The sequence below is a fragment of the Engraulis encrasicolus genome, chromosome 6, assembly GCF_034702125.1.
Source record: "Engraulis encrasicolus isolate BLACKSEA-1 chromosome 6, IST_EnEncr_1.0, whole genome shotgun sequence".
NCBI classification, from domain to species: domain Eukaryota; kingdom Metazoa; phylum Chordata; class Actinopteri; order Clupeiformes; family Engraulidae; genus Engraulis; species Engraulis encrasicolus.
Window position 1 is genome coordinate 40,270,869 of NC_085862.1, and position 27,500 is coordinate 40,298,368.

General features: G+C 48.2%; 1 protein-coding gene across 1 annotated transcript in view; it reads left to right on the forward strand.

The window, feature by feature from the left end:
* The window catches only part of ptprfa (protein tyrosine phosphatase receptor type Fa), a 248,725-nt gene that overhangs the window by 11,133 nt on the left and 210,092 nt on the right, over nucleotides 1–27,500 (forward strand). Inside the window, exon 2 of the mRNA XM_063201608.1 lies at nucleotides 15,742–15,935. Within this exon, the coding sequence (XP_063057678.1) occupies nucleotides 15,824–15,935 (112 nt within the window). The 5' untranslated portion in view covers nucleotides 15,742–15,823. The remainder of the gene's footprint in view (nucleotides 1–15,741; nucleotides 15,936–27,500) is intronic.

Sequence of the window (27,500 nt, forward strand, 5' to 3'; positions counted from 1 at the left end):
CTTGTCTCTCAAGCTGCCGCTAAGGATTATGCATGTCCACGAGCATCGGGCCGCCAAAGAGCTCTGCACTGGGCTAGTTCATTATGGCCAGCATAGAGAATGTACAGGGCTGGGCTGAGCTTGGCTGAGCTGGGCTGAGCTGGATGTGGAGGGCTGGGCATAGCTGTGTGAAAGGTTGTTTTGTAATTTTGGTATATTTTGGTATATTTTGGTACATTTTTATGGTAATATCAACACCAATTTACCAATAATTGAAACACCTTATCACAGTTCTCTCTTATCACAGAGCTCTGCAGTTGGCTAGTTCATTACAGCCAGTCTAGAGGATGTATGGGCTGGGCTGGGCTGAGCTGGGCTGGGCTGGGCTGGGCTGGGGTGGATGTGGAGGGCTGGGCATAGACATGTGAAAGTGTTATTTTGGTAGTAATGGGCAATATTTTGGTAAGAATCCACACCACTTGAATTCACCGATGGTTATAATTGAGACACCTTCTTACACAATATATACTGGCATAGTGTTTGAGGAGGCGTTTCATCACTGTTAAAGGACTGTGTGTGGGCGCTGTGCGTGTGTGAGTATGTCCTTGTATAGGGAGTTCCATTGCGTAAATCTTATTGGTCCTTTCCTTCTCTTTGAGATCATCGATGCCGTAATAATATTCCGTCAGAGTGGCCTTTTCATGCTATAGGCCACTTCCACTAAAACCAGCTCCAGTAGCTTATGAATACGAGGAGCTTCACTTAAGCCATGTCTGTGTCGGCAAGTTTGGAACTGCACCATTTTAATGAGAGAAGCTGATCCCGACGCTTTATAGTTTCTTCTCCAAGACGCGTACATGGGATACGTTCTGTGGTTTAGCATATTAAATTTGACCTCTTGCGCACACTCACAGTTATCATAACAAGTCCTCAGCTAATTTTGTGCAGTGATAACTCTTGCGGGCAGATTTACAGCATCCTAAAAAGCTCTGTTAATTGACTGCATTTTCTCCCCCTTCCTCTATCTCCTCACCACCACCACCATCACCACCACCACCACCACCACCACCCCTCCAACCTCATTCAGTCTCTCAGGCATCCATTTTCAGTGTTTCTGTGGGTTATTCTGCACTCAGATCACAACCTTAACGCCTGAGATGGCCCTAAGCTTTTGCAGTATCGCAGTCAGCCAGGCTCTTCTCTTCTATCGCTATCAAACCCCAGCGCTGTACGAAGCGGCTTCATTGTGCTCTCCTCCTCCTCATCCTCATCCTCATCACCACAGCGGCTGCTGTGTGTGGACTGACTTCCTCGTAAAATAGACAGTGCTTTTTCTCCACTCGGAAGACTAGCGTGTCTAGGTGCTTTAACTATGCTTCCCCACGCCACGCTCCACACAGCTCATCATTTCCAATGGTGTTGTTTGATTGGCTTCAGTGGAGGACCTGTGTGTTGTTCAAAGATCACGCACTCCTCTTTTCTTTTTTTGTTTTTGGGTTACGGGTTAGGGTGAAGGGGTGGGATGGCTGGGGAGTGCAGTTAGAGCGATGGTATAGCTTTCCATTATAATGATGTGCTCTCTTCAAAACGCCATGCTCATAATTGCTCTTGTTGTCAATAGAGAGATTTTTAATGCACGCCATCTTTCGTAAGAAAAAAAAAAACCTTTCCCCGTAATTAATTCCTATTCAGGAGCAGGATTGTTCCACCGAGTGAGAAATGCCTTGTAGGCATCATTGACTCTGTAAGTATATCTGCGGCAGTGTCAGTGTATGTGTGTGTGTGTGTGTGTGTTTGTGAGTGTGCGTGTGTTTGTGAGTGTGCGTGTGTTTGTGTTTGTGTTTGTGTGTGGTGGTGGTGGTGGAGGGGGGTGGGGTGTAGGGTGGGGGTGATGTCTCTCTCGCTCTCCCAGGGATGTCTCTGTGTTTAAATAGCTGCTAACCCGTCTGCTACATTTTGCAGTTGCCCTGCTGTGCATTTAGTTCGGCACACACACACACACACACACACACACACACACACACACACACACACACACACACACACACACACACACACACACACACACACACACACACACACACACACACACACACACCTGACATCACAAAAGCGCATGTGCACCAGAGACAGAGACAGAGAGACTGTGGCAACTAAGGAGCTAAGGCGCGGGGGAAGAGGGGTGGGTGGAAAAGAGGAGTGGAGAAAAACTAGAAAAAGAAAAATGTCTTTCCTGCCCAATTATTACATTGGTGAGCGACGTCAGGGGCCCTCCCTCCCTCTTCGCTGGGGCCCGTGACTTAAAGCGCGGCACTCCCGCAGGGCCGATCTGCTGCGGCCACTGACCTCATTGTTACGGAGGTGATTTATGAGCTCCTCTGACTCATAAAGTCAACCCCCACATGTCTCTCCTTTCCCTCTTGTTGTTGTCCTCCTCCTTCTCTCTTCTCCTCCATCCTCCTCCATCCTCCTCCTCTCTCCACTCTCCTCCTCTTCTCCCTCGTCCTCCTCCCCCTCTCCCCTCCTCCCTTCTCCTCTCTCCTTCCTCCCTTCTCCTCCTCTCTCCTCTCCCATCCTCTCCTCTCCTCTCCTCTCTCCTTCCTTTCTCTCCCTCGTCCTCATCTCCTCCATCTTCTCCTTCGTCCTCCTCCCTCCTCTTTCATCCTCCCTTCTCCTCTCTCCTTCCTTTCTCTCCCTCCTCCTGTGTATCCTCAATGTGGGAGCCCATAACTGCCTATGGTAAAAACTCCTCGGAGAGACATGTGCATTGTACACACACACACACACACACACACACACACACACACACACACACACACACACACACACACACACACACACACACACACACACACACACACACACACACACACACACACACACGGTGGGCTGCACTGTGCCAGGCTTTGATGTAATGCAATGTGATGCAGTACTTCCAGGGCTGGGTTGTGTATGTGTGTATTGTGTGTGTGTGTGTGTGTGTATTGTATGTGTGTGTATTGTATGTGTGCGGGTGGGTGCGTGTAGCAGAGCGAACATGACTGCTGCTGCTGTAGGTAGATGAACAGTAGCAGGCCAGTAGCAGGAAGAGATTCCAGAGATGAGGCTGCTGTATAGTGTCTGGTTTCCATCTGAAGGAAGGCTACTGTTGAGGTGCTGCTACTGCAGACTCCCCCTGTAGGGCTTCTGGCAGCTGGGTTAGCTGCCTGTCATCTGCCGGCCTGCCTGGTGATAGGAGAGGGGAGCTGGTGTGGGGTGGGGTGGCTGGAGGGTGGGGGGTTGTTGTAAGGGTAGAGGTATGAGGCATGGGGTTAGCAGTGCTGCAAGGCAAGGTATGGAGGTGGGGGGTGGAGGTGGTGATGGGTGGTTGTGATGTGATGTGCACCTCCACCCCCTACATCTACCTTCGCTACCCTACAGCCTCCAGCCACTTGGCTGACAGCTCCTAGCATGATGGATACCACCCCTTCACCTTCAAAGGGGCCAGCGAACGGAACAGATCGAGACGTCCGGGGGAGAAGGGCAGAGGCAGCGTGACCCCCGCTGTCGGCAGGCAGCATCGGCATCGGCACAGATTGGGGTGGGGTGGTGTGGTGTGTGTGTGTGTGTGTACGGGGGGTTAGTTGTTAATGCTGGGGGTGGTGGTGGTGATGATGTAGGGGGGTTGTTCAGGGACTGATCCTCTCTGTTCGGGCAGAGACGGGCCGACAGCTCGCCTCTTGAAATAAAATCGGTGATAGATTGGCATCGCTTCTCTCGTCGGAGCGATTTCAGGGGCTGTGAATCTTTGTTGTCCTGTTAGTGAGTGGCAGCCTCCCACTCCTGGCATGTCTTGGATGCTTCTGTTTTTGTTGTTATAATGCCATCTGTCAGATACATATATTTCCCTCAAGCAATTTAATAAAAAACCCATAATAAAATAAAAAACCTCATGTGTTGCGATACACAGACATTTTACATTTGTTTTCTCAATCATTTTGCTGCTTCTGCTCTCCTCCGGACTCTGGGGCAATGCATCTGGGTTATATATTTAAACCCATATTTGATTATAAAGCATGAGCTTGATTTTAATTTTGTTTTCAGACTCCAGACACTCTGGCAAAAAATAGACTGTCATTATTTTGAATTAGTTATTATATTGGACAGCGAATACGTTTAGAGGGTTCTTGGGGTCGTTGCGGATTGCAGAATAGCAGCAAATATGTTTGAGATGGAGGGGATTTGTCCACAGGCATTGCACTATCTGTACAGCATCACAGGGCCACAGTCATAAGTGACCATTACTCCAATATCATGTGCACATATGCTAGCAAGCAAGGCTATTTTCGTACTGGCAAACCAAATATTGGTCGAGAAGATTTTGTCAAGATATCCTTAAATGTCTTTTCAAGCGGTGGGCTGGGGCGGCTTATCTGTCAATGAAGAGAGACAGGAACATTCATTTTAATAAATTATCCTCCATTTGGTATTGCGGCCTATTATATTGCAATCGGAGAGCTTGTTGGAATTGCATTAGCAATGGGAACAGTGAATCATTGTTTGTCTAGCGCGATAGAATTTATAATGCAGCACTCACTCGCATAGGTGGGAATGATTGTGTGTCCGTTTCGATGTCTCATCGTCATCAGCAAATATGAAGCCGCAAGGATGGTGTAAAAGGGGGGGGACGAGAGATTCTTCAGATGTGATTTACTGTCTCTGGCTTTTAGGGGGGAAAAACGCAAGGAGACAAGTACTCGAGAATCAGCATAAGCAGCAAACAGCAGCCATTAAGGGTGTCTCCGTCCCCTCCACCTGACAATAATTTCTCACCGACCGCTGTTTAAGTGAGCGAGCCACGGTGGCCAACCATGCATATAGTAGGCCACAGGATTTATTGCCGCTATACAAATTGATTACGTTGTTATGTTGATGACAGTGTAAACAGCTGGACTCCTCTCTTGTTGTTTTTAGCCGGTAGGCGAAACCTATTCCGAGCAGCTTCTCCACCCCAATGAAAAGCAGCCCATCCCTTACACTGTGCCAAACAACAGACGATGTTCGTTTTTAAGAGAACCAGGACTTGCAGTGATAAATGCTGCAGACAAACATCATTGGAGAGGCGGAGAGGAGCCTATAACACTTAAGATCAAAATGAGGGCGTCTTGATCGCACCCATCTCCCCGGGGGGCATTGATCCGGGCCGTTTAATTAATGGGGGGCTGTCAGAGTCGCCTGACGAACGCATACTATATGAAATTAAACCTCAGAGGACCTCCGTAAGTATGGTCAATGAAATTAAATATTACGGCTGCCCGATAATCAATACGGTGACCCCTGTCCCTCGGAGTAAACACATAACGATCAGGAAGGAAAGGCCCTGCTGTTGGTCTTCCGCCATGTTTTAAATTAAACGTTATACTTTAAATTAAAAATTAAATGCTAACATTTATTCAATTGCATTTACTTTGCCGTCTTCCTGTGTTGTGCAACCAATGTCAGTTGTTCTCTGCTGTGTGTGTGTGTGTGTGTGTGTGTGTGTGTGTGTGTGTGTGTGTGTGTGTGTGTGTGTGTGTGTGTGTGTGTGTGTGTGTGTGTGTGTGTGTGTGTGTGTGTGTGTGTGTGTGTGTGTGTGTGTGTGTGTGTGTGTGTGTGTGTATGGGGGGGGGGATAATGATGTTAGACTCCTTTTAGACTGCAGACCAATGCAGGCCTATAGGCTACAGTATGTAATGTGTGCCACCATGTCTCCTTCGTGCTTAGTGTTTTTCTCAGGCTCAAACAGGATTTTGCTATTATGCTAATGCAAACATGAAGCACATGGAGCTTGTGGAAAGCTTAAAAAAGCAACAACAACAACAACAGTGTGCTTGTGTCTGGATTCGCCTTGGCTAATATTTGTTCCATTCAGCTTTCAGCCCTGTACAGCACAGGTCTCTCTCTCTCAGGTATCCCCACATTGGGAAATGGAGAAGGTCAGTAAAGGGGGTCAGTGGCAGCATGGCTCCACCACACAGCACACTCCACTAGTGTAATTGAGGTTTGGTGTCGTTCCCATGGGATGGGGGGGGGGGGGTGGCTGCAGATTGTCCCATTTGGAACCAGAAACTCCCTCGTGCCAGTGTCCTGTCCCCGTAATTTCCCTAACCACTGGACCATAGGAAGGCCAGAGCTGGGCGGAGGAAATGGGATGGTTTTAGGCGTCAACAGAAATCCGTATTTTTTGCCCTGTGCTCTGGTGCACAGCCAGTTATCCATCAAGAAGAGTACTCGCTCAGTAATATGGCTGCACAGTATGGTGTGTGTGTGTGTGTGTGTGTGTGTGTGTGTGTGTGTGTGTGTGTGTGTGTGTGTGTGTGTGTGTGTGTGTGTGTGTGTGTGTGTGTCTGTGAGTGTCTGTGAGTGTCTGTGAGTCTCTGTGTGTCTGTGTGTGTGAGTGTCTGTGTGTCTGTGTGTGTGAGTGTCTGTCTGTGTGTGTTTGCCTGTGTGTGTGTAATCCGTGTGTGTGTGAGTGTGTATGTAGACAGCCATTACACACAGCCTGCCTCAGCACATCTGCCAGTGCGTACGTATGCACAATGAGTTTGCGATGAAATGAATGATGCGTGGCACTTGAGAGAGTCACTCCTCAAACATTTAACATTCCTGCAAATACTGTCACGCTCGCGCCGCGCTCAGCGTGTGATTTGTGTTTGTCTCTGAATGGAGGGAAACGGTAGACTTTGAGTAATCCCCGTGAGATGATTATAAATCGGGTTGTTGCGCGTTATTTATGGAGCTCGCGGAGTTGGAGATTTCCATTGGCTGTGGTATAATCACTGCATGGCAAAAAAGGCGCAGTAGATCAAGCATGGCCTACTAACGCACTTTGGCTGAGCTAAGTGAAATGATGGGTCACCCCTGGCTAATCATTAGCTTGTTAGTTTGTGTGGCGGTGTAGACCATGCTTTAACTCTCTCTGTGCATACAGAGCCGTGCAAGGCAAGCTCATAAGAGAACTGGTGATGTCTGTACTGGTGCAATAAAAGGAGACTGTCAGTCTTGTGTTGGGTGCATGGAATCGGAAGGCCCATGTCTATTCTCTCTGTCTCTGTCTCTGTCTCTCTGTCTCTCTGTCCCTGTCTCCCTGTCTCCCTGTCTCTGTCTCTGTCTCTGTCTCTCTCTCTCTCTCTCTCTCTCTCTCTCTCTCTCTCTCTCTCTCTCTCTCTCTCTCTCTCTGTGCCAAAATAGTGTCAGGTCATGGCACTGTGAAACAATCCCATGCAGCTGAAGCGGGTTTCGTGGATAATTTTTCCTTGTTTAATTTTGCTCATTACTTGCTTGACAGCTTCTTTACACTCTCCATTACCTATTTTTTTTCCAGTCCTTGCATCTGATTCCTGATAAATTATTCCCCACCTTCAATTTTCTTTTGAGTTATTTAAATATTTATAGCCTTGCCTTTGCCTTGTGAGATTATTAGAGTATCTTTTCTTTTTTTTTCTGCTCTTGGAAAAGAGATATCATCTTTAGGGGTAAAAAAAGCCATCACATTGGATTGACAAGGTACATGACAAGAACACAAGGCAGCGAGACCACCGAATGTACTGTAAATCAGTGATTAATTTACGGCTAATTAGTCTCTTAAGCAAATGTTTGCCGCTAAACAAATGCCTGCAAAACATGTTTTTTTTTTAAACCATCTCTACACATGACAGGGAAATGGCTAGTCAAATCCCTGTGATCTACTAAAAGAAACCACATTACTGGAGCTTGTTGACTTAATGCGTGTAAAACCCTTCCCCAAGTCCCACCGCTCATATGAGAGACAGACCTGTTATGATGAGATTTCAAATGACAGTGGTCGAAGCCACGGAAATGTCACAGGGTTCAGTGTATAGGCGCTCTAACATGGGAATACTAAAGCAGCAAATAAGGACTGTGAGAAAACCCACACTAATCATATGGGGTGGCATGTGTATACAATAGATAAGTCAGTAAAAGAAAGACTCTCTGAGTAGGTCATTTTCAAGGTTGTATTGACAAAAGTATATCACTATTGTCACGTAATGCAATAAAGAAATTGCTTTTTATTACAAAATTCTCAGTTGCCATAAGCAATATCTGCACATTGTTTTTAGGTTCACTCAGAAGTATTTTGTAGAAATTCCCCTGCCTCTACATGTCAGTATGTCTTGGACATTCCAGTGAGCAGGTATAGTTAGTGTCATACCTTGTGTCCTCTCATGTGTATCCCATCCCTGCAGATTAGGAGAAGAGGGGAGTAGTAGAGGGGTGAGTGTGAGAGTGGGTGTCTGTCTGTCTTGTGCATAGGGATGGCTAAGAGAGAGATATTGATCCGGTGTGGCGCTGCCCAGCTGGACTCCATGAAAAGGAAGAGATCAAACCCGCGGTGCAACCAGCTGTGACAGCCCAGACAATAGAGGACCTACATGGCCGGATCAGTGGCAGTGGCGTCGAGCAGATCACCTGTGGGGTCTTAATGATGTCCTGCTGCGCGTCTCCCCCCCTCTCTCCTTCTCTTCTCCTCTCTCCTCCTCCCCCCCCTCTCACCTCCTCTCTCCCCTCGTTACTCTTCCTCTACGCCTTCCTAACCCCCTCTCCTGCTGCACACCTCCCCCTCTCCCCTTCTCTTCTCTTCCTCCTCCTCTCTCCACCTCTCTTCTCCTCCTCCTATCTCCACCTCTCACCTCCTACTCCTCCTCCTCTGCGCCTTCCTCACCCCTCTCTCCTGCTCTCCCCATCTCATCTCTCATGAGCCCCTTGTGACTTTCCATTTTTTCCCCCTGATTTCCCCCTTTCTTTCTTTCTTTCTTTTTTTTCTTGCTGCTGCCCTGTCTTGCTCGGTCATCGTGTATTGTTGCCCCTCACCCCTACCCTCACCCTCACCCTCACCTCTCCTTCCTTCACCTCTCCCTCTATCTCTCGCTCTCTCCCCCCTCTCTCTTTCTTTTCTTTTTTTCTCCTCTTTTTGCCCTTATTAGTATAATCGCACCATTAACTCCAGTGCTGATACTTTGCACTCGGGGGCAAAGTTATTTCATAAATCTTTTATGACCGTTCAGCAGCGGCGTGTGTTGCGATAGCCGCGTCCTGTGGGGCCGTCCGCTTTGCGCCCGTAATATTTTAGGTAACTCTGGGGGCCTACCAAACACCCAAAAAACACCCCTACCCACACACACACACACATACAGTAGACGCACACGCACACGCACACGCACACGCACACGCACACGCACACGCGCACGCACACGCGCACACACACACACACACACACACACACAGACTTTCATCACCACCATTGGGTAATTAGCCACTGCGGCATTGGAAGTGCTTAACTGAGCTGTACTCTCCCTCTTCCCCATGGACATACAAAATAATCCAGCCCACGCAATCACACCACAGTGGCCTCCTGTTAAAAAAGACAGAGGGAGAGAGACAGAGACACAGAGAGAGAGAGATAGAGAGAGGTAGGGAGAGAGACAGAGAGACAGAGAGAGGGAGAGAGACAGAGACACGGAGAGAGGGAGAGAGGGAGAGAGGGAGAGAGGGAGAGAGGGAGAGAGGGAGAGAGGGAGAGAGAGAGAGAGAGAGAGAGAGAGAGGAGAAGAGAGAGGAGAGAGAGAGAGAGAGAGAGAGAGAGAGAGAGAGAGAGAGAGAGAGAGAGAGAGAGAGAGAGAGAGAGAGAGAATAAGAGATGCAGGCACAGAGGCAAATATTCGCTTTATCATCTGGCTTGAGACGCCTTGTTCAAAAGGGCGAGTTAAAAGGCCCCCGTTTAAAGCTTTGAAGATGAATGTGGTTCACACACTCGTCCACGGCCCTTAAATCACGTCAAGGTCAACATCTGATTCTCACCTCCACGCCTGCCGCCAGAGGCGAGTAATCGTAACTATTTTTTCCTCACCCCCCATCCCCACCCTCATGTTTTATAATGACGTGTGTTGTCCTTGGGGGCTTGGTTATGTTCTTCAGCTCCATTGACCAGCCCTTACTACAGTACGTACGGGCCCTATCTCTTAAAGTCAATCCCACATCAATGGCGTTCCCATATAGATATGGCTTCATTTGATGCAGTAGCCCAACCTGCCCCCCACACCCCTGACCCCTACACACACACACACACACACACACACACACACACACACACACCCCAAGAGCACACACCACACCATGCCTCACACGCCCCACCCGCCATCTTTGCCTGTGAACCTTTCTTACTTGGCGTGCAGTGGGATGATCGGAGTCGATGCCTCCGCTTGTCATCTTTGTATCCCTCTGCACTCTCCAGCCTGGCGTGCGTGCGTGCGTGCATGTGTTAGCAAGTCAGTGTCACAACACATGCAGGTCATGTTGGTGGCTGGTTGGTCTCATGAAAGCTGACAGGGATCCCGTCGAACTGTCACACACGCACACCCGCACAGGGGACAGATGGAGGGAGGGAGTTAGGGAGAGAGGAGGGATGGAGCGAAGAATGTAGGGACTGAGGGAGAGTGGAAGCTCCCTACTGTTATGTGCTGGGGTCGGGTCCGCAGCGTACCTCCTAATGGAATTTAGTGGCGGCGTGTTGTGGAGCACGAAGCAGAGCAAGGACGTCATGACAGTGTTGCTCTTTTTTCTTCCCCCAACCTCCTATATTGTAGCAAACAGACAGACAGACACATACACACACACACGTAAATATGTCCCCAGATACAGACACACAGTTGCATAGGCGATCGTACATATCCTTGTACCCCAGCTGTTTGACTTACACAAACCTATTTGTGTACACACACCTATCCCCCGACCCTTTACACACAAATGCACAAACAAGCACAACACACACACACAGGCACGTAAACACACACTCAGATTTACATCCACATACACAGATATACTACACACACAAATGCATGCATAGACATGCATACACACACACACACACACACACACACACACACACACACTACATCCATACCCGGCCCCCCACCTCACCCGTCCCTCCCCTCCTGTGAGGGGGTGGTGGTGGTTCGTCCTGTGTCTCCTTCCTCCAGGGACGCTGGGGATGAGGGAGGCGATAAGTACATGAGCGGTGCCCCCGGGAGGGTACCCTCCTCCTGGATGAAACGATCTGCCTCCTCCCTCGCTCGCTTCCGTCTGCTGGGAGAAGATATCACTCCGGCGTGCAGAGGCGACAGGGCCTTGTCCGCGAACAACAAACACGTTTGACTTTGACTCGGGCACTCTTGGTGTGCTCTCTGACTGGTCGGTCGGCATCAATGGCCTGCGTTCTGTCGATATGGGCTGCTTCGCTGAGATGAGCCACCAGTAGGATTTTAAAATGGCCTAGACCCAAACCCTATTCCTAACCGTAACCCATAGAGGCATTATGGTAGTGCATTGTAACGGCTTGGTAGCTCTACTTGACTGGTACAGTAGCTCATATCGACACAACACCGGCCCCCATCGCTTCACATCGCCGGGGTGTGGTGTGGAGAATGCGTGCTCCAATAGGCCCCGGAGCCAGCCAAGCCTCCGCTCCGAAGCTGCCCCTTCTAATGCATGCGCCGTGTCCGTGCCCGTGCCCGTGCCCGATGTGCTTAGATGCACTGTAACTTCACACAGGGCGGAAGCCGAGGCAGGAGTCAAGGGTTATGAGCTCTGTGTTAGAGACGGGCATATGGGGTGTGTGTGGATGGATTTATGATTTATGTTCGCCTGCATGGAGGTAATAAATGCACCGTGCTGCTGCCACTATGAAAGTGAGATCGAAAATGCATTATTCAGCGTGGCCTTATGATTGGGAACTGTTGATCTGATCTATGGGTGTGTGTGTGTTTTTTTTTTTTCTTCAACCGTCAGCTTCTCTGACTCCACCGTTCTTGTTCCTTTTTCTAGTTCTGAATGTCACAGTTTAGTGAAGCTTAGAGGTCACCTATTATCCCGCCCACAGTGTCTGAGCGGCAAATGGAGGAAAGCGAAAGCGAGAGAGCGAGCGTTTTTTAAGCTTTGAATGGGCCGCTTTTTAATATTTGAGATCCCCCCCTACCTCAATTTCAGATAAATGTTTCATTCAATTTGCCTTAAGCCACCTAAGATAATAATTCCTGATATCCGTATTAACCCCGTTTTCAGGGATTTGAATAGAGCCGAATGAATAATAATTATAGCCATTTAAATAATATTGACAGGCTGAAGTAGCCACTTGGGCAAGAGGTCCTCTGGGGATTCTCTTAGCCCCCACTCTTATCGAAATGTATTATTTCATTTATATAATAGAAGGTGCCTCAGACTGTCTGTGGTCACATATTGTAATCACAAAAGACAACAATGGGCCGAGTGTGTATGAATATAAAAAATTCCCCATATCATTAATTAAAATTCAGGGGTGATGACCTGTCGTATTAACAGAATGGACTGCGTTGTACAGACACTGCTGGCTTCATATTTGTAGACGCGACACTGTTGACATCTACGGTCTAACACCCCCCCACCACCCCCCATCAGACCCCTCCCGATCACTCTCCAGTTTTACTCCAAAAATAAAGCTTGGTGCTAGACAGGCGGCAATCACTCTCCTTTGTGGGATTATGTAAGATTATACGTCAAATATTGAAAAGTGGCGAAAAAGTCAGTGTGCTTTTGTGTGTGACCAGACAGTGTGAGTAAGATGACTATTGTTCTGGGGGGTATCGTTTCCTGGAAAGCCTCTATAAATCACAGACATCCTTTGATGGCCTGCTGTCTGGGATTATGGTTCAAGGCCTTATATGGACAAAGTGCTTTTATCATGCCCCATTAGTATGAAAAGCCTGTGGAAAGGATGTGACCTTGCGTTGATTCCCTTAACAACTGCATTCCAGACATATGTTCTCTTACAGGTTTTACACCAACAGGGCATGCCCTCTACAGATATGGATGAGTCTTGATTGTGTTTCAAAAAACGAATGCGCCTCACAGTTATTGGATGTAAAGCATTGCACCATGAAAAGGCATTGAATCTGTAGTGTAATTGGTACTTGGGTGTAAATGGCTGACAGCAAACGTGACAGTGGGTGTATAGTGAGTTGTGGATGAACTGACGAGGAGCGAATTAAAGTTCTAACCAGGTATTGCCGTCCTTTTCACATGCTATCACGGTTGTGTTTCCCCCGTCTGTGACACAGTGCTGTCAACAGACATTAGCCAGGATGCAAAACAATGCTATAGTTAGAGAAAGCTCGCTGGGTGAATCCATCCCGTGTTTCTTGTTCTTTGCTCTGTGCTCCTCTTCATCTTCTTGCAGCATACATACACAGTACACGAGCGCTGGAGCGTTTCCTTCTGTGTTCACCGTCGCCATGTTCAAAGTCCCATTTATTTATTCGTAAGGCTCTGAACAGGCTACCCAGGGAGTTTACAGTGCACTGGTTGGTCCTTCAGGAGTACGCACTGATGCAAGATGTTTCGTTATTTTTCTGTTGTTTGTCAGAGGCACAGCTCCCTATGCACTATGAGATTAGGATCTGATCTTCAGAACGACATAGACACCTTTTTTCCCCCCTAAGTGACTTGTGTACCTTATCGGCAAGGGGGAATTAAACATTCTTCATTTTGAGTTGGCTTGTTCCCTTAAACATCTCTATTAGTGTACAAAACCACACGTGTCGTACGTATATATCCACAGATGCTTCTGGGTGTGGGTTGCATTGCATAAACACTAACAGCAAGAAAACGATAGAAAAAGCCCTCCTAAAATATAAATAAAATCTTGTGGCCACCCACACCACACTGCTTCGCTCTGTAATTTAAGTGGGTAGTGAGGCAGAAGGGAGGTCCTCCATGGGTCTCTTAGCTGGGATGAGGCCATGCCCACTGCCCACTGCCCCAGCCCTTTGAGCATGCATGCGGGGCCTGATGAGGGACCTCTGTGAAGATGGCGGGAGCGGCCTTCTGTTCCAGGTGCATGGCTTTCCATAATAACCTGGGACAAATTGAGAGCGCTGAAGCAAGAGTCATATCCCTGTACCGGCAGTAGTGAAGCGAGAGCTGCAGTCTCTGGAGGGCAGCCATTTGAGGAGCCCAAAAAATGCCCTGACATTTCCACATGGGCTACGCCTGCTTGCCTGCCTTCCTGACTGCCTGCAGTGCCTGCCACTGAAGGCCCCGTGCGGTGGGAAGGTCCTACATTAGCGCAAGGCCTTTTGGGACTCGTAGTCTGTCCCTTGAGTGGTGACTCCATCACAGGCTCCAAAAGGTTGTGTCTGGGTGAGAGCACTGCAGTGTGGTGGTGGTTGTGTGAATACAAGAGCTTGGCACCGCCGCCGCTCGTGAGGATTTTCATGTGTGTTTGTCTCCAGGCTCCCTCTCTAAAGCCCAAACGGTGTCTGTGTGTGTCTCAGGAAACAGATGTCTTTCTCAGTGGCTCGCGCCATGATTAATTACACCGAGACTTTTGGTGAAGGCTCTCAGGCGATGAGCAATCCAAGTTACAAAGAATGGGGCGTCATCTTAATCATCGTCTCAGTGCTTCTGGGGGTGTCTTAATGATAATACAATCTGGGGACTTGGGTGTCTCGGGGGATGCCTTTTACCTAACTGGCTATTAGCAAATAGCAGGTCCCCTAGGGAACAGGTTTTGTCTCACTTGCTTTCTCTGGATGCACAGGGGGGTTGTGGGTAAAGGTGCCACTGATGTCACCAGTTGTGGGGAAACCTCAGGGGATACATTTCTGCGCCTGTCATTGTTTTCATTTTGGTATGAGGCCAGCACTTAACTAAATGAATTAAATTACATCATGCAATAAATGGTGACTTTTTTAAAGGGGGAGGGGGCTATACATTGCATCTGCCAGTGATGTCATGTAGGCTAGTAATTTTCTTTATCTACTATACTACTGTGACACTTAAGAAATTGTGAGAAATTCTATTTTCCTTCTCTAAGTAATCCCCTGGCAAATGCAAAGATGTATTCAAGTTCTAATCTTCTGAGTAGGATATTCTTGAATCTTGTGATGGGACATATTTTTTTATCTGACAAAATATCTATCTTTGGCAAAATATCTATCTTTGGCAGAAAAATGTGTGACCTTATTGACAATTTTCTGCTAAAATCAAATAGCTGTTGTACACTCAATCGAACGTTGTCAGCTGATGAGTCTGGAGCAGTTCACGACATATAACTAACGTTCCATTCGTTTGAATCTGTGAGAGTGTTTCACCACAGTCAGTAAGCAGCAGTGTCTTTGGTCTGTGTGTGATTAACGTTCCTGGTATTTAACTTACTGCATGGTTCTAGCCAGTTAGCCTTGGGTGAGGCAATTAATCTTGTCTCATCCAGGCCAGCTTCAGAGAGTGGAGGAAGCCTTCTGTCTCTTCTGTACAGACGAGGTGGTATTGTGTGCATTTTCAAGACCGGTAAAACCATGTTTTTGTCAAATGTTTTTGACCTGTCACTCAGGTACTCGTGATAATGATACAGGTTAGCGACATGCTAGTAAACGTTAGCTAAATCAGAAGTTTTCAGCGCTACTTGTGGTTTAAAAATGCTGCCATGCACTTCATATTTATGATTCAGCTGGCAACAACATTTAAACATGCACGGTTTCTCGGTGGGTGTTAATGTGTAACCCGAAGGTTGAAGTGGAGCTAATTCTAATTCTATCAAATGGGCTTGCTAACATGCAACGACAAAGTGCATGATGCAAACTAGGACAATCTACTGTACTTTGCGGGGTAGTTCATAACGCGATTACAAACGTGTATCTTATATTGGAAAAAAAATGGTCGTGCTTATTTTCTCCCTCTCTCTTTTCTCCTCAGGTATCACCCTATGATTGCGTGAGCGCCCACAGGAATAGAGCAGGAGCCTTGGGATCCACGGAGAGAGTGCCAACAACAGACCATGGTTCCGTGCCATAGACAGCCTGCTCCTCTGCTCGGGAGACCCTCGGTGCTGCTCCCGCTCTCGCTGCTGCTGCTGCTCAGCTGTGTAACAGGACCGGCCCACGCAGACAGTGAGTATCGGCCACGTCGGCCTTGAAGTGCTCTCGCAGCACTTTACACACCAAGGCGGTAAAGCGGCGCGGAACGGCCACGGTTTTTACCGGCGTCAGTGAAAATACATTGAAACCTATCTGTCCTTACACACCAACCGGCGGTAGTCGGGCGTCAGCGGCGCGGGAGCCGGCTCCGCGCCGCGCTGCATTTGGAAAATAGAACTCGAGCGTATTTTTCACGCCGGCGACCGGCGGTGTCTCATTCAAATGAATGGCAAAGTAGCATGCTAGCTTTGGCTGTGGCTAGGGTTTTGAATAGGACTGGCCGCGCACGCCGACGCTGTCAGTGTGCAAGGCAGAGAAAAGCACGCCGGCCAAAACTAAGCAGAAAGACCGCGTCCGTCCTGCGACCGTTCCGTTCCGCCTTGGTATGTTTTGGCCCACCGTGAACAGGAGCTGGGTATAGATCAGGGGGGAGAATGTCTGCGCCTGCGAGTTTTGCTGCGGTTGAAATAGATCCTTTAGTTATTATCAAGTGTTGCAGCGTTGTTTGCAGAGGGAGGTTGCTATTACAGATAGTCAACCAGTGTGGACTCAGGTGGTGGTGGTGTTTCCTGGTTGTAAAGAGAGAGGGAAGCCAGGGGGAACACAAATATTTTTTTCAATTGTTGGAAGGGAGTAAGCACACACAAGATGTCTTCTGAGTACCCCCCACCCCCTCTCTAACCACAAAAGGAGAAGTTGGTGTGGTGTAGTGATTGTGGCCCTGGTTTAAGCCTATATAAATCCAATTTTATTTACACCTCATTACAATTTATTGCTTTGAGGCATTTGCATTTTGGACCAAGTTGGGGTTGTTGTGGTTAGGTTGTGTACCCAGTGACAGTAAAAAGAAATTACAGGTATATTGGTTGTACTATATTTATCCTACGCCTTACTCAGAGGGTTTATTTCCATACTTAGTGATACATTACATAAGCATAGGTGAATAAGACAGAAAAAAATACATTCACTCTTAAAAAAAATATGACCATATAAGTACATAGCGCCAATGCACTCTCTGTATATTATATTTAGTCCAGTGTCTATGACAGACAGTTAGCCTATCAGATGTCTTGTCTGTAGTGCAGTTGAGCATGCCAGCGCTGGTGCAGGTAGAGTTCAGGAGACGGCTCTTTGTTTTCCCAGCTACATGTTTTTGAAGAATGTTCTGGCACTCGGGGAGTGTTCCGACTTGCCTTGCCTGGGTGTCTCTGTCTGTTTGTTGTTGTACCGCGAGGCCTCTTGTCGGAGGGCTTCTGCACGTCTTCTTTGGGTTCTGCATGCAACTTTTATGGCCCTTCCTTCATTTTGAAGCAGCTCCCGCCTATTCAGCCGTTACAATGGTCCAGCACCCTTTAAGATTGTCTTTACAGCAGTGGTTCTCAATGTGGTGGTCCGTGGGGTCCTGGGGGGTCTGCAGCACGTTGCCTGGGTCTGTGAAAGAGTTTGTGTCCATTTCATACGTGTACATGCCAATGAATCAGGTTTGTGATATTTAGCTGAACATTATGACTGTTGACATAACGTTAAGTTGTCAAAACCATAACCATATAAACATGTGATTATAAGGTGGGCCTTTGACCATTAGTGCATTAGTGGTCCCCAACTCTCCCCCCCCCCAAAAAAAAAGTTTGAGAATCCCTTCTTTACAACCCCCATCATACAGAGGCCTCTCTGGCTACCCAGGGGACACGCCGTCCGCACACAACACAACACTGCACCTCCCAATGCCCTCTGTGGTATTTTCAAGCCCTGCCAGCTCCAGCTCCGGCATACATTGTGTAAGAAAATAAGGGTGAAGGATTGGCCCCTTTTATGTTTCTATTGCCCGTGTGTGTGATTGAAGGTGACAAAGACATGCCTTGCCTCTTTTCAAATGGAGCAAAGGAGAGAAGTGAGTGTGTGATGAAAGTCTTGAGGCCGTTAGTGGTAGCCAAGAGCAGGAAGTGGGTGAAGCCGGCCAACAACTGCTGTGCTTTTGGACTTTGACCCTCCCACTCTTGTAGCTCTTAAAAGAGCCTTGAGGTATAGCTCCAGACAGAGTAGTGTCTCTACGGGTCCTTCCACTGTTGAGAAAACAAACATAAGAGATGTTTCTGAACATGGGTATCATTCACCAGCATAGACCTCTCACGACAATCCTTTGCTCCCCAGTGTGTTTTTACTACTGATAGCTAAACTTGTTTTCTTGTCTGCAAATAAGGAGGATGACAACAGGGAGGGGATTTGTTAACACACTCCTATTTAGTAGGAAGTGACTTTTTCCATTAAAAAAGAGAATTAAATCGGAGGAAAAAGCAGGCGTGAACGAGGCGCAGAGGAAAAACTGTAATCAATTGCATGTTGTTTTCTGCATTACCATGCTGGCCGCATTAAGCGCTGTGAGCGGTGCACTCATTAGTCAATGTCCTCCTAAGGGGACGCGTGCGCGCCTCTCTCTTCCCCCCCTAATGAACGTGACATGCTTCACGTCAAATTTAGCCGCATTTATAACTGCAGAGAATTAATAAGTCAGAAAATGGAAAATCCTGCCACTGACTGGGTCAGGCTGGTGCTTTTCCTGCATGGGGAGGGTTAGCACGGGATGTTGAGCATGAGGAGTGAATTTTCGCCTTTCCTTGCTAAAAAAAGGAAAGGGGGGGGGGACTAAAAACTAAAAACGTTCCTTATTGGATTGATGGAGTTATGCTGGGTTGTGTTGAACATGTCAGAAATGTGTAGTCAACACAATTGAAGGTTTGAAGTCTTGCCAAGGCTTAGGGAAATTGTTTTCTTGTACCTTTTAACAGAACTGTGCTCATTCTTGCCTGCATTTAGTGAAGGCAGCTGACAGAACTCTCCTTTCACATTTGATTCAGCACCCACCCCCCCCCTCCCTTTTTTGTTCCCAACTAAACCTGCGGTTCTTGAACTCCGTAGAGGACAATGCTCCAGAATACCAAGTAACTTATTGCCAAAACACTGCTTTATGGTAGCAATAAAGCACATCACTTTAATTGTGCGCCGTATGTCTACAGACAGGACATCTTGTGGGACTGACAGCAGTTTCGCAGTGCGGCTTGCCTAAAATGTCTTTGTTAAAGTTAAATGCCAAGCAGCACACAAGGTTTTTTGTGCTGCAGTGCAAGGTTTTTTTTTATCCGGCTGTGGAGTTAAAAATGGTCTTTGAATGTGTGTTTGAATGTCCTGGTTTAATGTCTTTTATGATTGCATCTGTTTGTTCTGGGTTGAAATGAACACATTTGAACACCATGTACAAATATCATTCATGGCTGAATATGCCGTCTCCTGTCTAAAATGTTGATTTGGAAGGCAATCTCTTTTGAATAGTGTCTTTTGGTGGTGTGATTGGTCCAAATTATATTTGTTTGCTAAATGGTCATGCATTGTTCTCAGCGCTTATGAAACTATTTTGAGGAGGGAGTGTCTCAGTAGCAGTGACTCATAGAAGAAATAAATGACACATGGTGATGGTATTATTGCTAATGTTAACTACTACTACTACTACTACTACTACTACTACTACTACTACTACTACTACTACTACTACTACTACTACTACTACTAGTACTACTACTACTACTACTACTACTACTACTACTACTACTACTACTACTACTACCACCAGTATGTAATGGTAGTGTGACATGGCTATTTGTACTGTAGTAGTCATAAGGTTGGTAGCAGTAATGTGAGTAGTTTACTATTATTTATTCATAATGATCAGAGTTACTGAAGCAAGAGGCTGTGGGCGTAGCAGAGACTGTTAAAAGGTCGTTAAAACCAAGAGAAGCTTGCATTAGCACTGCCACTGCAGTAGTAGTGGTATAGTAGTGCAAATTTCTCTCCTCGTTTTGTAGCCGCACAGATTTTCAGATTTTCTGGAAGGTTCCTGCCATAGGCCATCTGGCAAGTGTTGGTTGACTGCCATAGACCCTTGCTGCGGTCCAAAATCATTTTGAAGGGGGAAAAAAAGGAAACTACTGCTCTCTCTGAGTCGGAACACGCCACAAGAGTATACCAACACCAAACTTTATTTTTCTTCCCCAAGACGGGTTACTGTCACCCAAGTGATGTATTATTAACTTGCTCTTAAAAACTGGCTGCTAACCCCCCCTTGTGCAGCTTAGCTATTAAACAGCGTGTTAGTCTAGCAGGGATGGGATGCCACAGGTTGTTACAAGTCTACGAAGTCTATAAAGTCGGGGGAGAGGGAAGCAAAGTTGTGTGAGTGTGGTTGTCCTTCTTCACCCATGTCGAGGGTGGTGGGGGTCAGGAGGTTGCAGATTTTTTTTGTTGCACTTTTCCTCTCTAGCCAACCGTGGAAACAAGGGTGAGAAATATTTTCCGGGAGGTGACTGTCCCACCCCCTTCTTCCCTATAACACCCTACAAGCCACTCCGCTCCAGACAGCCCTTACTGTCTGTCTCCTCCTAAAAGTGTGAATTCTTGCGAATTCTTCTCTGTCTGTGGCTTTCCTGGCTCTTGTCAACCCCACCGCCCTTTCCAATCTCGCTTCACGCGCGCGCACACACACACACCCACACACCAACACCCGCACACACACACACACACACACACACACACACACTCAACACCCCATACACTCAGTACACCCCCCATTTCTTGTGCTCGCCAGCTGCTTGAACTCTTCCGCGTCACAGCGCAGACAAATTGTGTGAAGCCTTTGTGCTCGCAAAGTCCCCTGGCTCGCGTTCTCATGATGATCTGCAAAATAGAATCTTTTTTTCCCTTCTTTTCTCTTTTCTCCTTCCCTTCGCTCCCTCCCTCCCCGTCTTTGTTTCCCTCTGTCTTTTGCCTTTCAAGTCTGTGTGGTACTCCTCCTCGCAGCCTTGTGTGAGAGGCAATTTCAGGGGCTGCGCGAACGGAGAATGGGAAAGAACAATGTATTATTTATACGAGCAAATATGTCCAGTGGTGATGCTTAAGCATGCAGACCTTCCAGACTGAGCGAGTTTATGCCTACACCACAGGTTGATTGATACTTTCTGCCGCTGCGGTCGTCCCCTCCATCCACATATTCTCTCTCTCCCTCCCTTTCTCTCTCCCTCCCTTTCTCTCTCTCTATCTGTCTCTCTCTCTCTGTCTCTCTCTCCCCTTCTCCCTCTCTCTCTCTCCTCTCTCTCCTCTCTCTCCTCTCTCTCCTCTCTCTCTCTCTCTCTCTCTCTCTCTCCTCTCTCTCTCTCTCTCTCTCTCTCTCTCTCTCTCTCTCTCTCTCCCTCTCCCTCTCTCTCTCCTCCCTCTTTTGCACTCTGTGTAGTAGACAGAGGAGGGAGAGAGAAATGGCACTGCCTAATGTAAGATTAAGCCCGCTGCTTCGCGGCACTTCTTTACTCCCCGGGAAAAAAAAGAGCTTCGCAAGGAGATTTAGGCCTCTCGACAGCCGCTCTTTTGCAGCCAGCAAAGTCGAGAAGAGGCTATTGTTCCGCGGGCCAGCAGCGAAATCCCACTATGTGTAATTAAGGGGTGAGCGTGTGCACTGCCCCCTTATTGTCCCATTTTCCCTCCCCTCACTGCAGAACAGTCGAGTACACACATACAGTAGGTACATACACGGAGATAGACAAATACACGAACATACACATGCGCACGCACGCACGCACGCACGCACAAACACCCACCCACACCTACACCCACACCTACACCCACACCTACACACACACCTACACACACACACACACACACACACACACACACACACACACACACACACACACACACACACACACACGCACACACGCACACACACTCCACACATGCCCTTTATCTCATGCAGTGGAGTAGTGGGGTTGTGAGAGGCAGGAGTCAGAGAATGGGGGTGGTAGTAGTGGTGGTGGTGGTGGTGGTGGTACTGTAGATCAGTTCTTGGTGCCACTGGTGGTGGTGGTGGGGGGGCGGTGGTGGTGGTGTGGGTATCAGGCTGGCAGCACCCACCACCATCCCCATGTGTTCTTGGTGTCGGTCCACCAGGGAGGCAGGCGAGCAAAGCAAAGTAAAGCAGAGAGCCCCCACCAGACCCCGTCCCCGACCGGCACATCTGAGCCCAGCCGTGACCCAGTTAAGCACTGCGGCCGGTCCCCAGGAGGACTGGCCATCTGCGGGCAAGGTCATGCCAAAGCCCTGTCACTGGCGTTTGATTTAGGGGACGAGAACGGGGGGAGAGAGAGTGTGTGTGTGTGTGTGTGTGTGTGTGCAGCGCACGTGTCATGGGGGTTGAAGAGACTCCCTCCGTGACTGTGACAGTAGTGCTTTGCCCTCTTGTCTTGGATTAATTCCTCCAATCTTTTTTTCTTGTTGCTTAAAATGGAAATTATAGTTAAAAAAAAAATCTCAGTTCATTGTTGGCAATGGGACTCCGTTAAAACAACTTTGCTTTGATGTAACTGCAGTGATATTCAAATAGCTATGAGGCCAGAAGTCTGTACATAGAATGTGAGCCGTGCTTCTAAAACTAAGCAGTAGCCTAACCCAAATTGAAACTAAACGTTGTCCTCGCATCTGGTAGATGTGAATGTGCGTGCCATTTGTGCTTATTGTGACGGAACGCCCCGGCCACAACGCGCAGGGCGCCGGGTATCGGATTGTGTTTAAGTGTTTACAGTGCATCGACGCTCAGGCTAATTGACATAGATGAAAATTGATTCCCCTAATGAAATGCAACTGTATCTACAGCTCCCGAGCCTCTCGCAGGTAATGCAGGACGATGGCCATTTTCACGTCCGTGCCTGTGATGTTTCAGCCAGGTGACTCGGTCGGTAGCATTGAAAAAGCAGTGCTGTGGAAAGTAATTGTTTGCATTACCCAGTGGCTAATTTGGTTTTTAGAAGTTCATTTGCATAGCAGTCCCATTAGGCAAAATGAATTGCTTGTGTTTTGATGAAACGTCATAACTGTTTTTTTTTTCCTTCTGCTGTTTTTTATTATGTGACAAAGAAAAAAAAGACGGATTTCCGCTAGAGTATCCCACAGGGATAACATTTGAACCTATCTGTTAGAAGTTGCTACACACACGCGCGCACACGCACACACACACACACACACACACACACACACACACACACACACACACACACACACACACACACACACACACACACACACACACACACACACACACACACACTCACGTACACTCACGTGTACACATCTTAGCGTCAGATCAGTGATGCCTCATTCACCATGAGCAGAGTTACTGGCTTAATTGGCACGTATAACCGGCAGATAATCCGCAAATCCATAGGCGGCTGCTATCACGCAGGGCAGGCATGAGAGGGTGGGCGGGGGGTGGGGGAACTGGAAGCATGCCGGAGGTGAACCAACAATCGTCTTGAGCACACACACACACACACACACACACACTTCCCCCGACCTTGCTGGTAGCAGCACCCTGTAAGGATTTGGATTATTCTCCCCGGCCCCCACCCAACCCAAAAACTCTTCATTCACATCTAGTCATGTGACAAGAACCCCCCTCACCCTCCACCCCCACCCCTCCACCCTCACCCCTGCCCATAAGCTCGGCTAGGCCTGAGTCGAGAGCCACAGGGCCTTGTTGAGATGGTGTAACACAGAAACATGCTTGACAATTTATGCCTTCTGCGTGCTGTCAGCCACTCCAGTGAGCTACACTCTGGGAGCTGGCAGGTTTTAAAGTATTAGAAGCCTGAGGTATGTGCTGTGAAACCAAATGAGCCATGTTTTTTTCCTCCCTACCTCCCCTTTTCCTCCCCTCCCTCCTTTGCCCTGCTCTCGAAATCGCCTGTTCCGAAGCTTCAAGGGGAGAGATGGCTCTCTTTCTCTATCCATGCTATCTATCTATCCATCCTATCTATCCTATCTATCCTATCTCTCGCTCCCTCCCTCTCTCCTCTTTTCATCATCTCTCTTCCACTCCACCAGTTTTTTTTCCCCCCTCTTCCTCCATTTCCTTTTGTGGAACTTCACATCGATCAAGCATATCAAAATATCCTCATACAAACATATATGGACGCTTTTATGTAAGCCCATAGGAGCTTTCAGCGTTCTGTTTTTTTTTTTCCCGTCTTTCGTTTTCGGCATGCAGGATTGACTGTGGTGGAGAGACAGGAAGCACAGACCTTGTTTGCGTTTGAATGTTCATCCTGTAATTATTTCTGACAGGTTGAGTTTCGGAGACAGTCACAAGGAACAGAGAGGCAGAGGGAGTGAGTAAACGAGAGAGAGAGAGAGAGAGAGAGAGAGAGAGACAGAGAGACAGAGACAGACAGAGAGACAGAGAGAGATGTAGAGGGGTAGGTTGGAGGAAAAGAAAGAGGAAAAGATCGGACGAATGAGACAGAGAGAGAACCAACCACTTTGCAATGAGGAATAAACAGTGTACACCAGAGTGTCCAGAACAGCCCCATATTTACAGAACCAAATGAGTTATTTGCCCTTTTATAGCGCTCTGACAGGCGTTACACATCAACTCACAATTATAGCCAGGTAGAAGGCCTGCCACGGCTACTTTTTTCTATTTCCCGCACAGTTTGTACATTTAGATTTAAAGCTTTTTTAGATTTTAAGCTTCACTGCGCAGGCTTCCGCATTCGGCTGCTTGCTTGGCTGGTTACTGCCAGTGAGTGGAGCAAACATGTGGGTGTCCTGTCCTGTCCAGTCCAGTCCAGTGCGCCTCATCCTGACTCGGCTAATATTGACGAAGAGAACGACATGGCCCTCCGCGCGACCTATTAATGCTTAATGCGTTACTGCATTTGCCGGTCTGCGGAGCTTAGCGAATGAGTGGTGTTAAAGGATTAGGCCCAGGTTTATTTACCTCACCCCCCACCACCGCCACCCATCAGCACCATATCTGTCTCTCACTTTCTCTCTTTTTCTCTCTCGTTTCACCCCCCCTCCCCCTTTTTGAGTGTTGTGCATGTGAGGGGGAAACTGCTAGGGGCTGAGGCTAAAAGCGTGCCTTTCATCTGCCTTTTAGCTAACTCCTGAACCAAGCAGCTCTGCTCCGCTCCGATCTGCTCTCTTCTCTTCGCTTCTCCTCTCTGTTATCACCTGTGGTTCCTGCGAGGCAACAGAGCCCCCATTTGTTGTGTGCGTGTCACTTTGACTGATCAGGCCTGGATTTGCATGACGGCAGCAGCGGCGCCAGCAGCGGCGATGGAGGTGGAGTTGGTGGTGGTGGTGGAGGTGGAGGTGGAGGAGCTGCCTGACTCCCTCTAATGAGCGCGTTTCAATCCGACCGTGCCACTTTTTTTTTCGTGCGAGTGTATGTTTGTTTGAAACTTTTGTCATTTGTCATTGCGAATTGCCTTTGAATCGCAGCCTGCATAGTACTGCAAACACACCTCCCTCAAACTCCATCCCAGAGTCATCACCCTCCTCCTCCTCCTCCTCCTCCTCATCCTACTCCTCCTCCTCCTCCTTTCAGCCATCGCATCCCATCACAGCAGCCACACCTGCCCGCCCGCCCGCCGTCCTCATCCTAAAATCGCACAAGATTTGACTATCTGGCTGTCTGCCTGGGTGCCATTAAATCCTGGTTATTTGAGCCCCCAGATGAGACATAGGGGGGGCTGAGGAGGGAGGGACGGAAAGGGATGGGGTTGTGGGGGGAGTTTGGGGTAGTGAGTGAGAGCAGGCCTGTAGCGACAAGTGTAGTGTGCGGAATGACAATGAGCATTGCTGCTGCTGCTGCTGCCACGGCCGCCACAGCCGGTTGTAAAGTGAAGGGTATGGAGAAAGGGGTTTCAGGTGTTGGGTTGTGTTGTGTCCAGCAGCACTCTCTCCCCTGGACGAGCCCCTCTCACTAAGCTCTCAGGGGACCACGGCTGCAGCCCAGACCAGCTCGTAACACTGGATGTGAGAGTGTGTGTGCGTCTGTGAATGTGTGTGCGCGACTTTGTGTGTGTCTGTAAGTGTGTGTGTGTGTGTGTGTCAGTCTGTCTGTCTGCCGGTGCGTTGTTTGTGTGTGCGCATGCATGTGCATGTCTGTCTGTTCATGTGTGTGTGTCTGTGTCTGTGTGTATCTTTGTATCTGTGTGTTTGTGAGTGCGCGTGCTTGCGTGTGCACGTGCACGGGTGTTGGCACGTCTACACAGACTGCGAGAACAAACAGCGGCTGGGAATGCTGATTTGACTTTCATGTGTGGAGTGGCAAACGGTGGAGCCCTGACTATGTAAATTCAGCCAGCCAGCCTTGTGCATGGAGAGGAGGGTGCAATGCTATGCATTGGTGAGAAGAGGAGAGGAGTTGAAGATGTAATGCTATGCATTGGAGAGGAAAGGAGAGGAAGATGCAATGCTATGCATTGGAGAAGAGAGGAGATGAGGATGCTACACACAGGGGAGGAAAGGAGAGAAGGATGCTATGCACTGAATATGAGAAGAGAGGAGAGGAGAGGAGAGGAGGATGCTCTGCACTGGATAGGAGATGAGAGGAGGATGCTATGAACTGAATAGGAGAGGAGAGGAGATGAGATGAGATGAGATGAGAGGAGAATAGAGTAGAGTAGAGGAAGATGCCATGCACTGAATAGGAGAGGAGAGGAGAGGAAGATGCTATGCACTGAATAGGATCTAGGAGGATGTTATGCATTGAATAGGAAGTGGAAGTTGATGAATGTAGCCTGCCATTCACTTTCTCAAGGAAATCATGATGAGCAGCTGAATAGTTCACCGCCTTGTTTAGTTTGGCAAGAGTCTTTGTAATCTATATGTATGGTCCACACATCCACTCACCACACATGCACTTGTTGCTTGCTGTAGAATGTTGTTGGTGCTTGTGTGTGGATATCAGACAGAGAAAGCTAATAGTGAATGCGTTCAGTGAACGATTGTGCATTTGTGGATTTTGAAGAAAAAAAAAAAAGTTGTACTGTAAAGTGCCGACTGTATGTTGCTACATGTGCTTGTAGTATGATCCATTGTGATGCCACGTAAGCTTCACTTGCTGCCTGGGCCAAAGCGTTAATGGGACTTCCTGGTCAAGTCCAGAAGTCATTTGATGCCCCGTGTGGCGGCGATAATGCTCCCCTGCTAGGCCACAGCCACGCTGCTTTCGTCCACACAGCACTTTTTTCCCAGAGAGAGGACAGCAAAGGGTTTAAAAGCACCCCTCTTGCACCACAAGATGAGGAGAAGGAGGAGGTGGAGGTGGTGGTGGTGGTGGTTGTGGTGGGGTGGTACTTTCATGCTTGATGGGACCAGAGAGGGGGTGATTTGCAGGCTCAGAGATCCCAAGGAGGGGATGGGATGGCGGAGGGGTGAGGGATGGGGATAGGGGAACCATTTTCTTCACCTTCTTTTGGAAGGTCGAAGATGGAGCAGAGTGATAATGGAGGCGCGAGATCGTTTTTCTGCCGACTTTGGCATTTGCATTCTGTGTGAAGGAGTCCTTGGGCAAATTTGTTTTGGTGTGGGTGTGTAGTGTGTAGCCTGTGTTGTAGTATAGAGGTGGTCGCTAGCCAAAGGACTGGGCCATTCCAGAGGCCAAGTGTCCATGGATACCCTCGCTCCCTCCCTTTCTACTCCCCCGGGATGTAG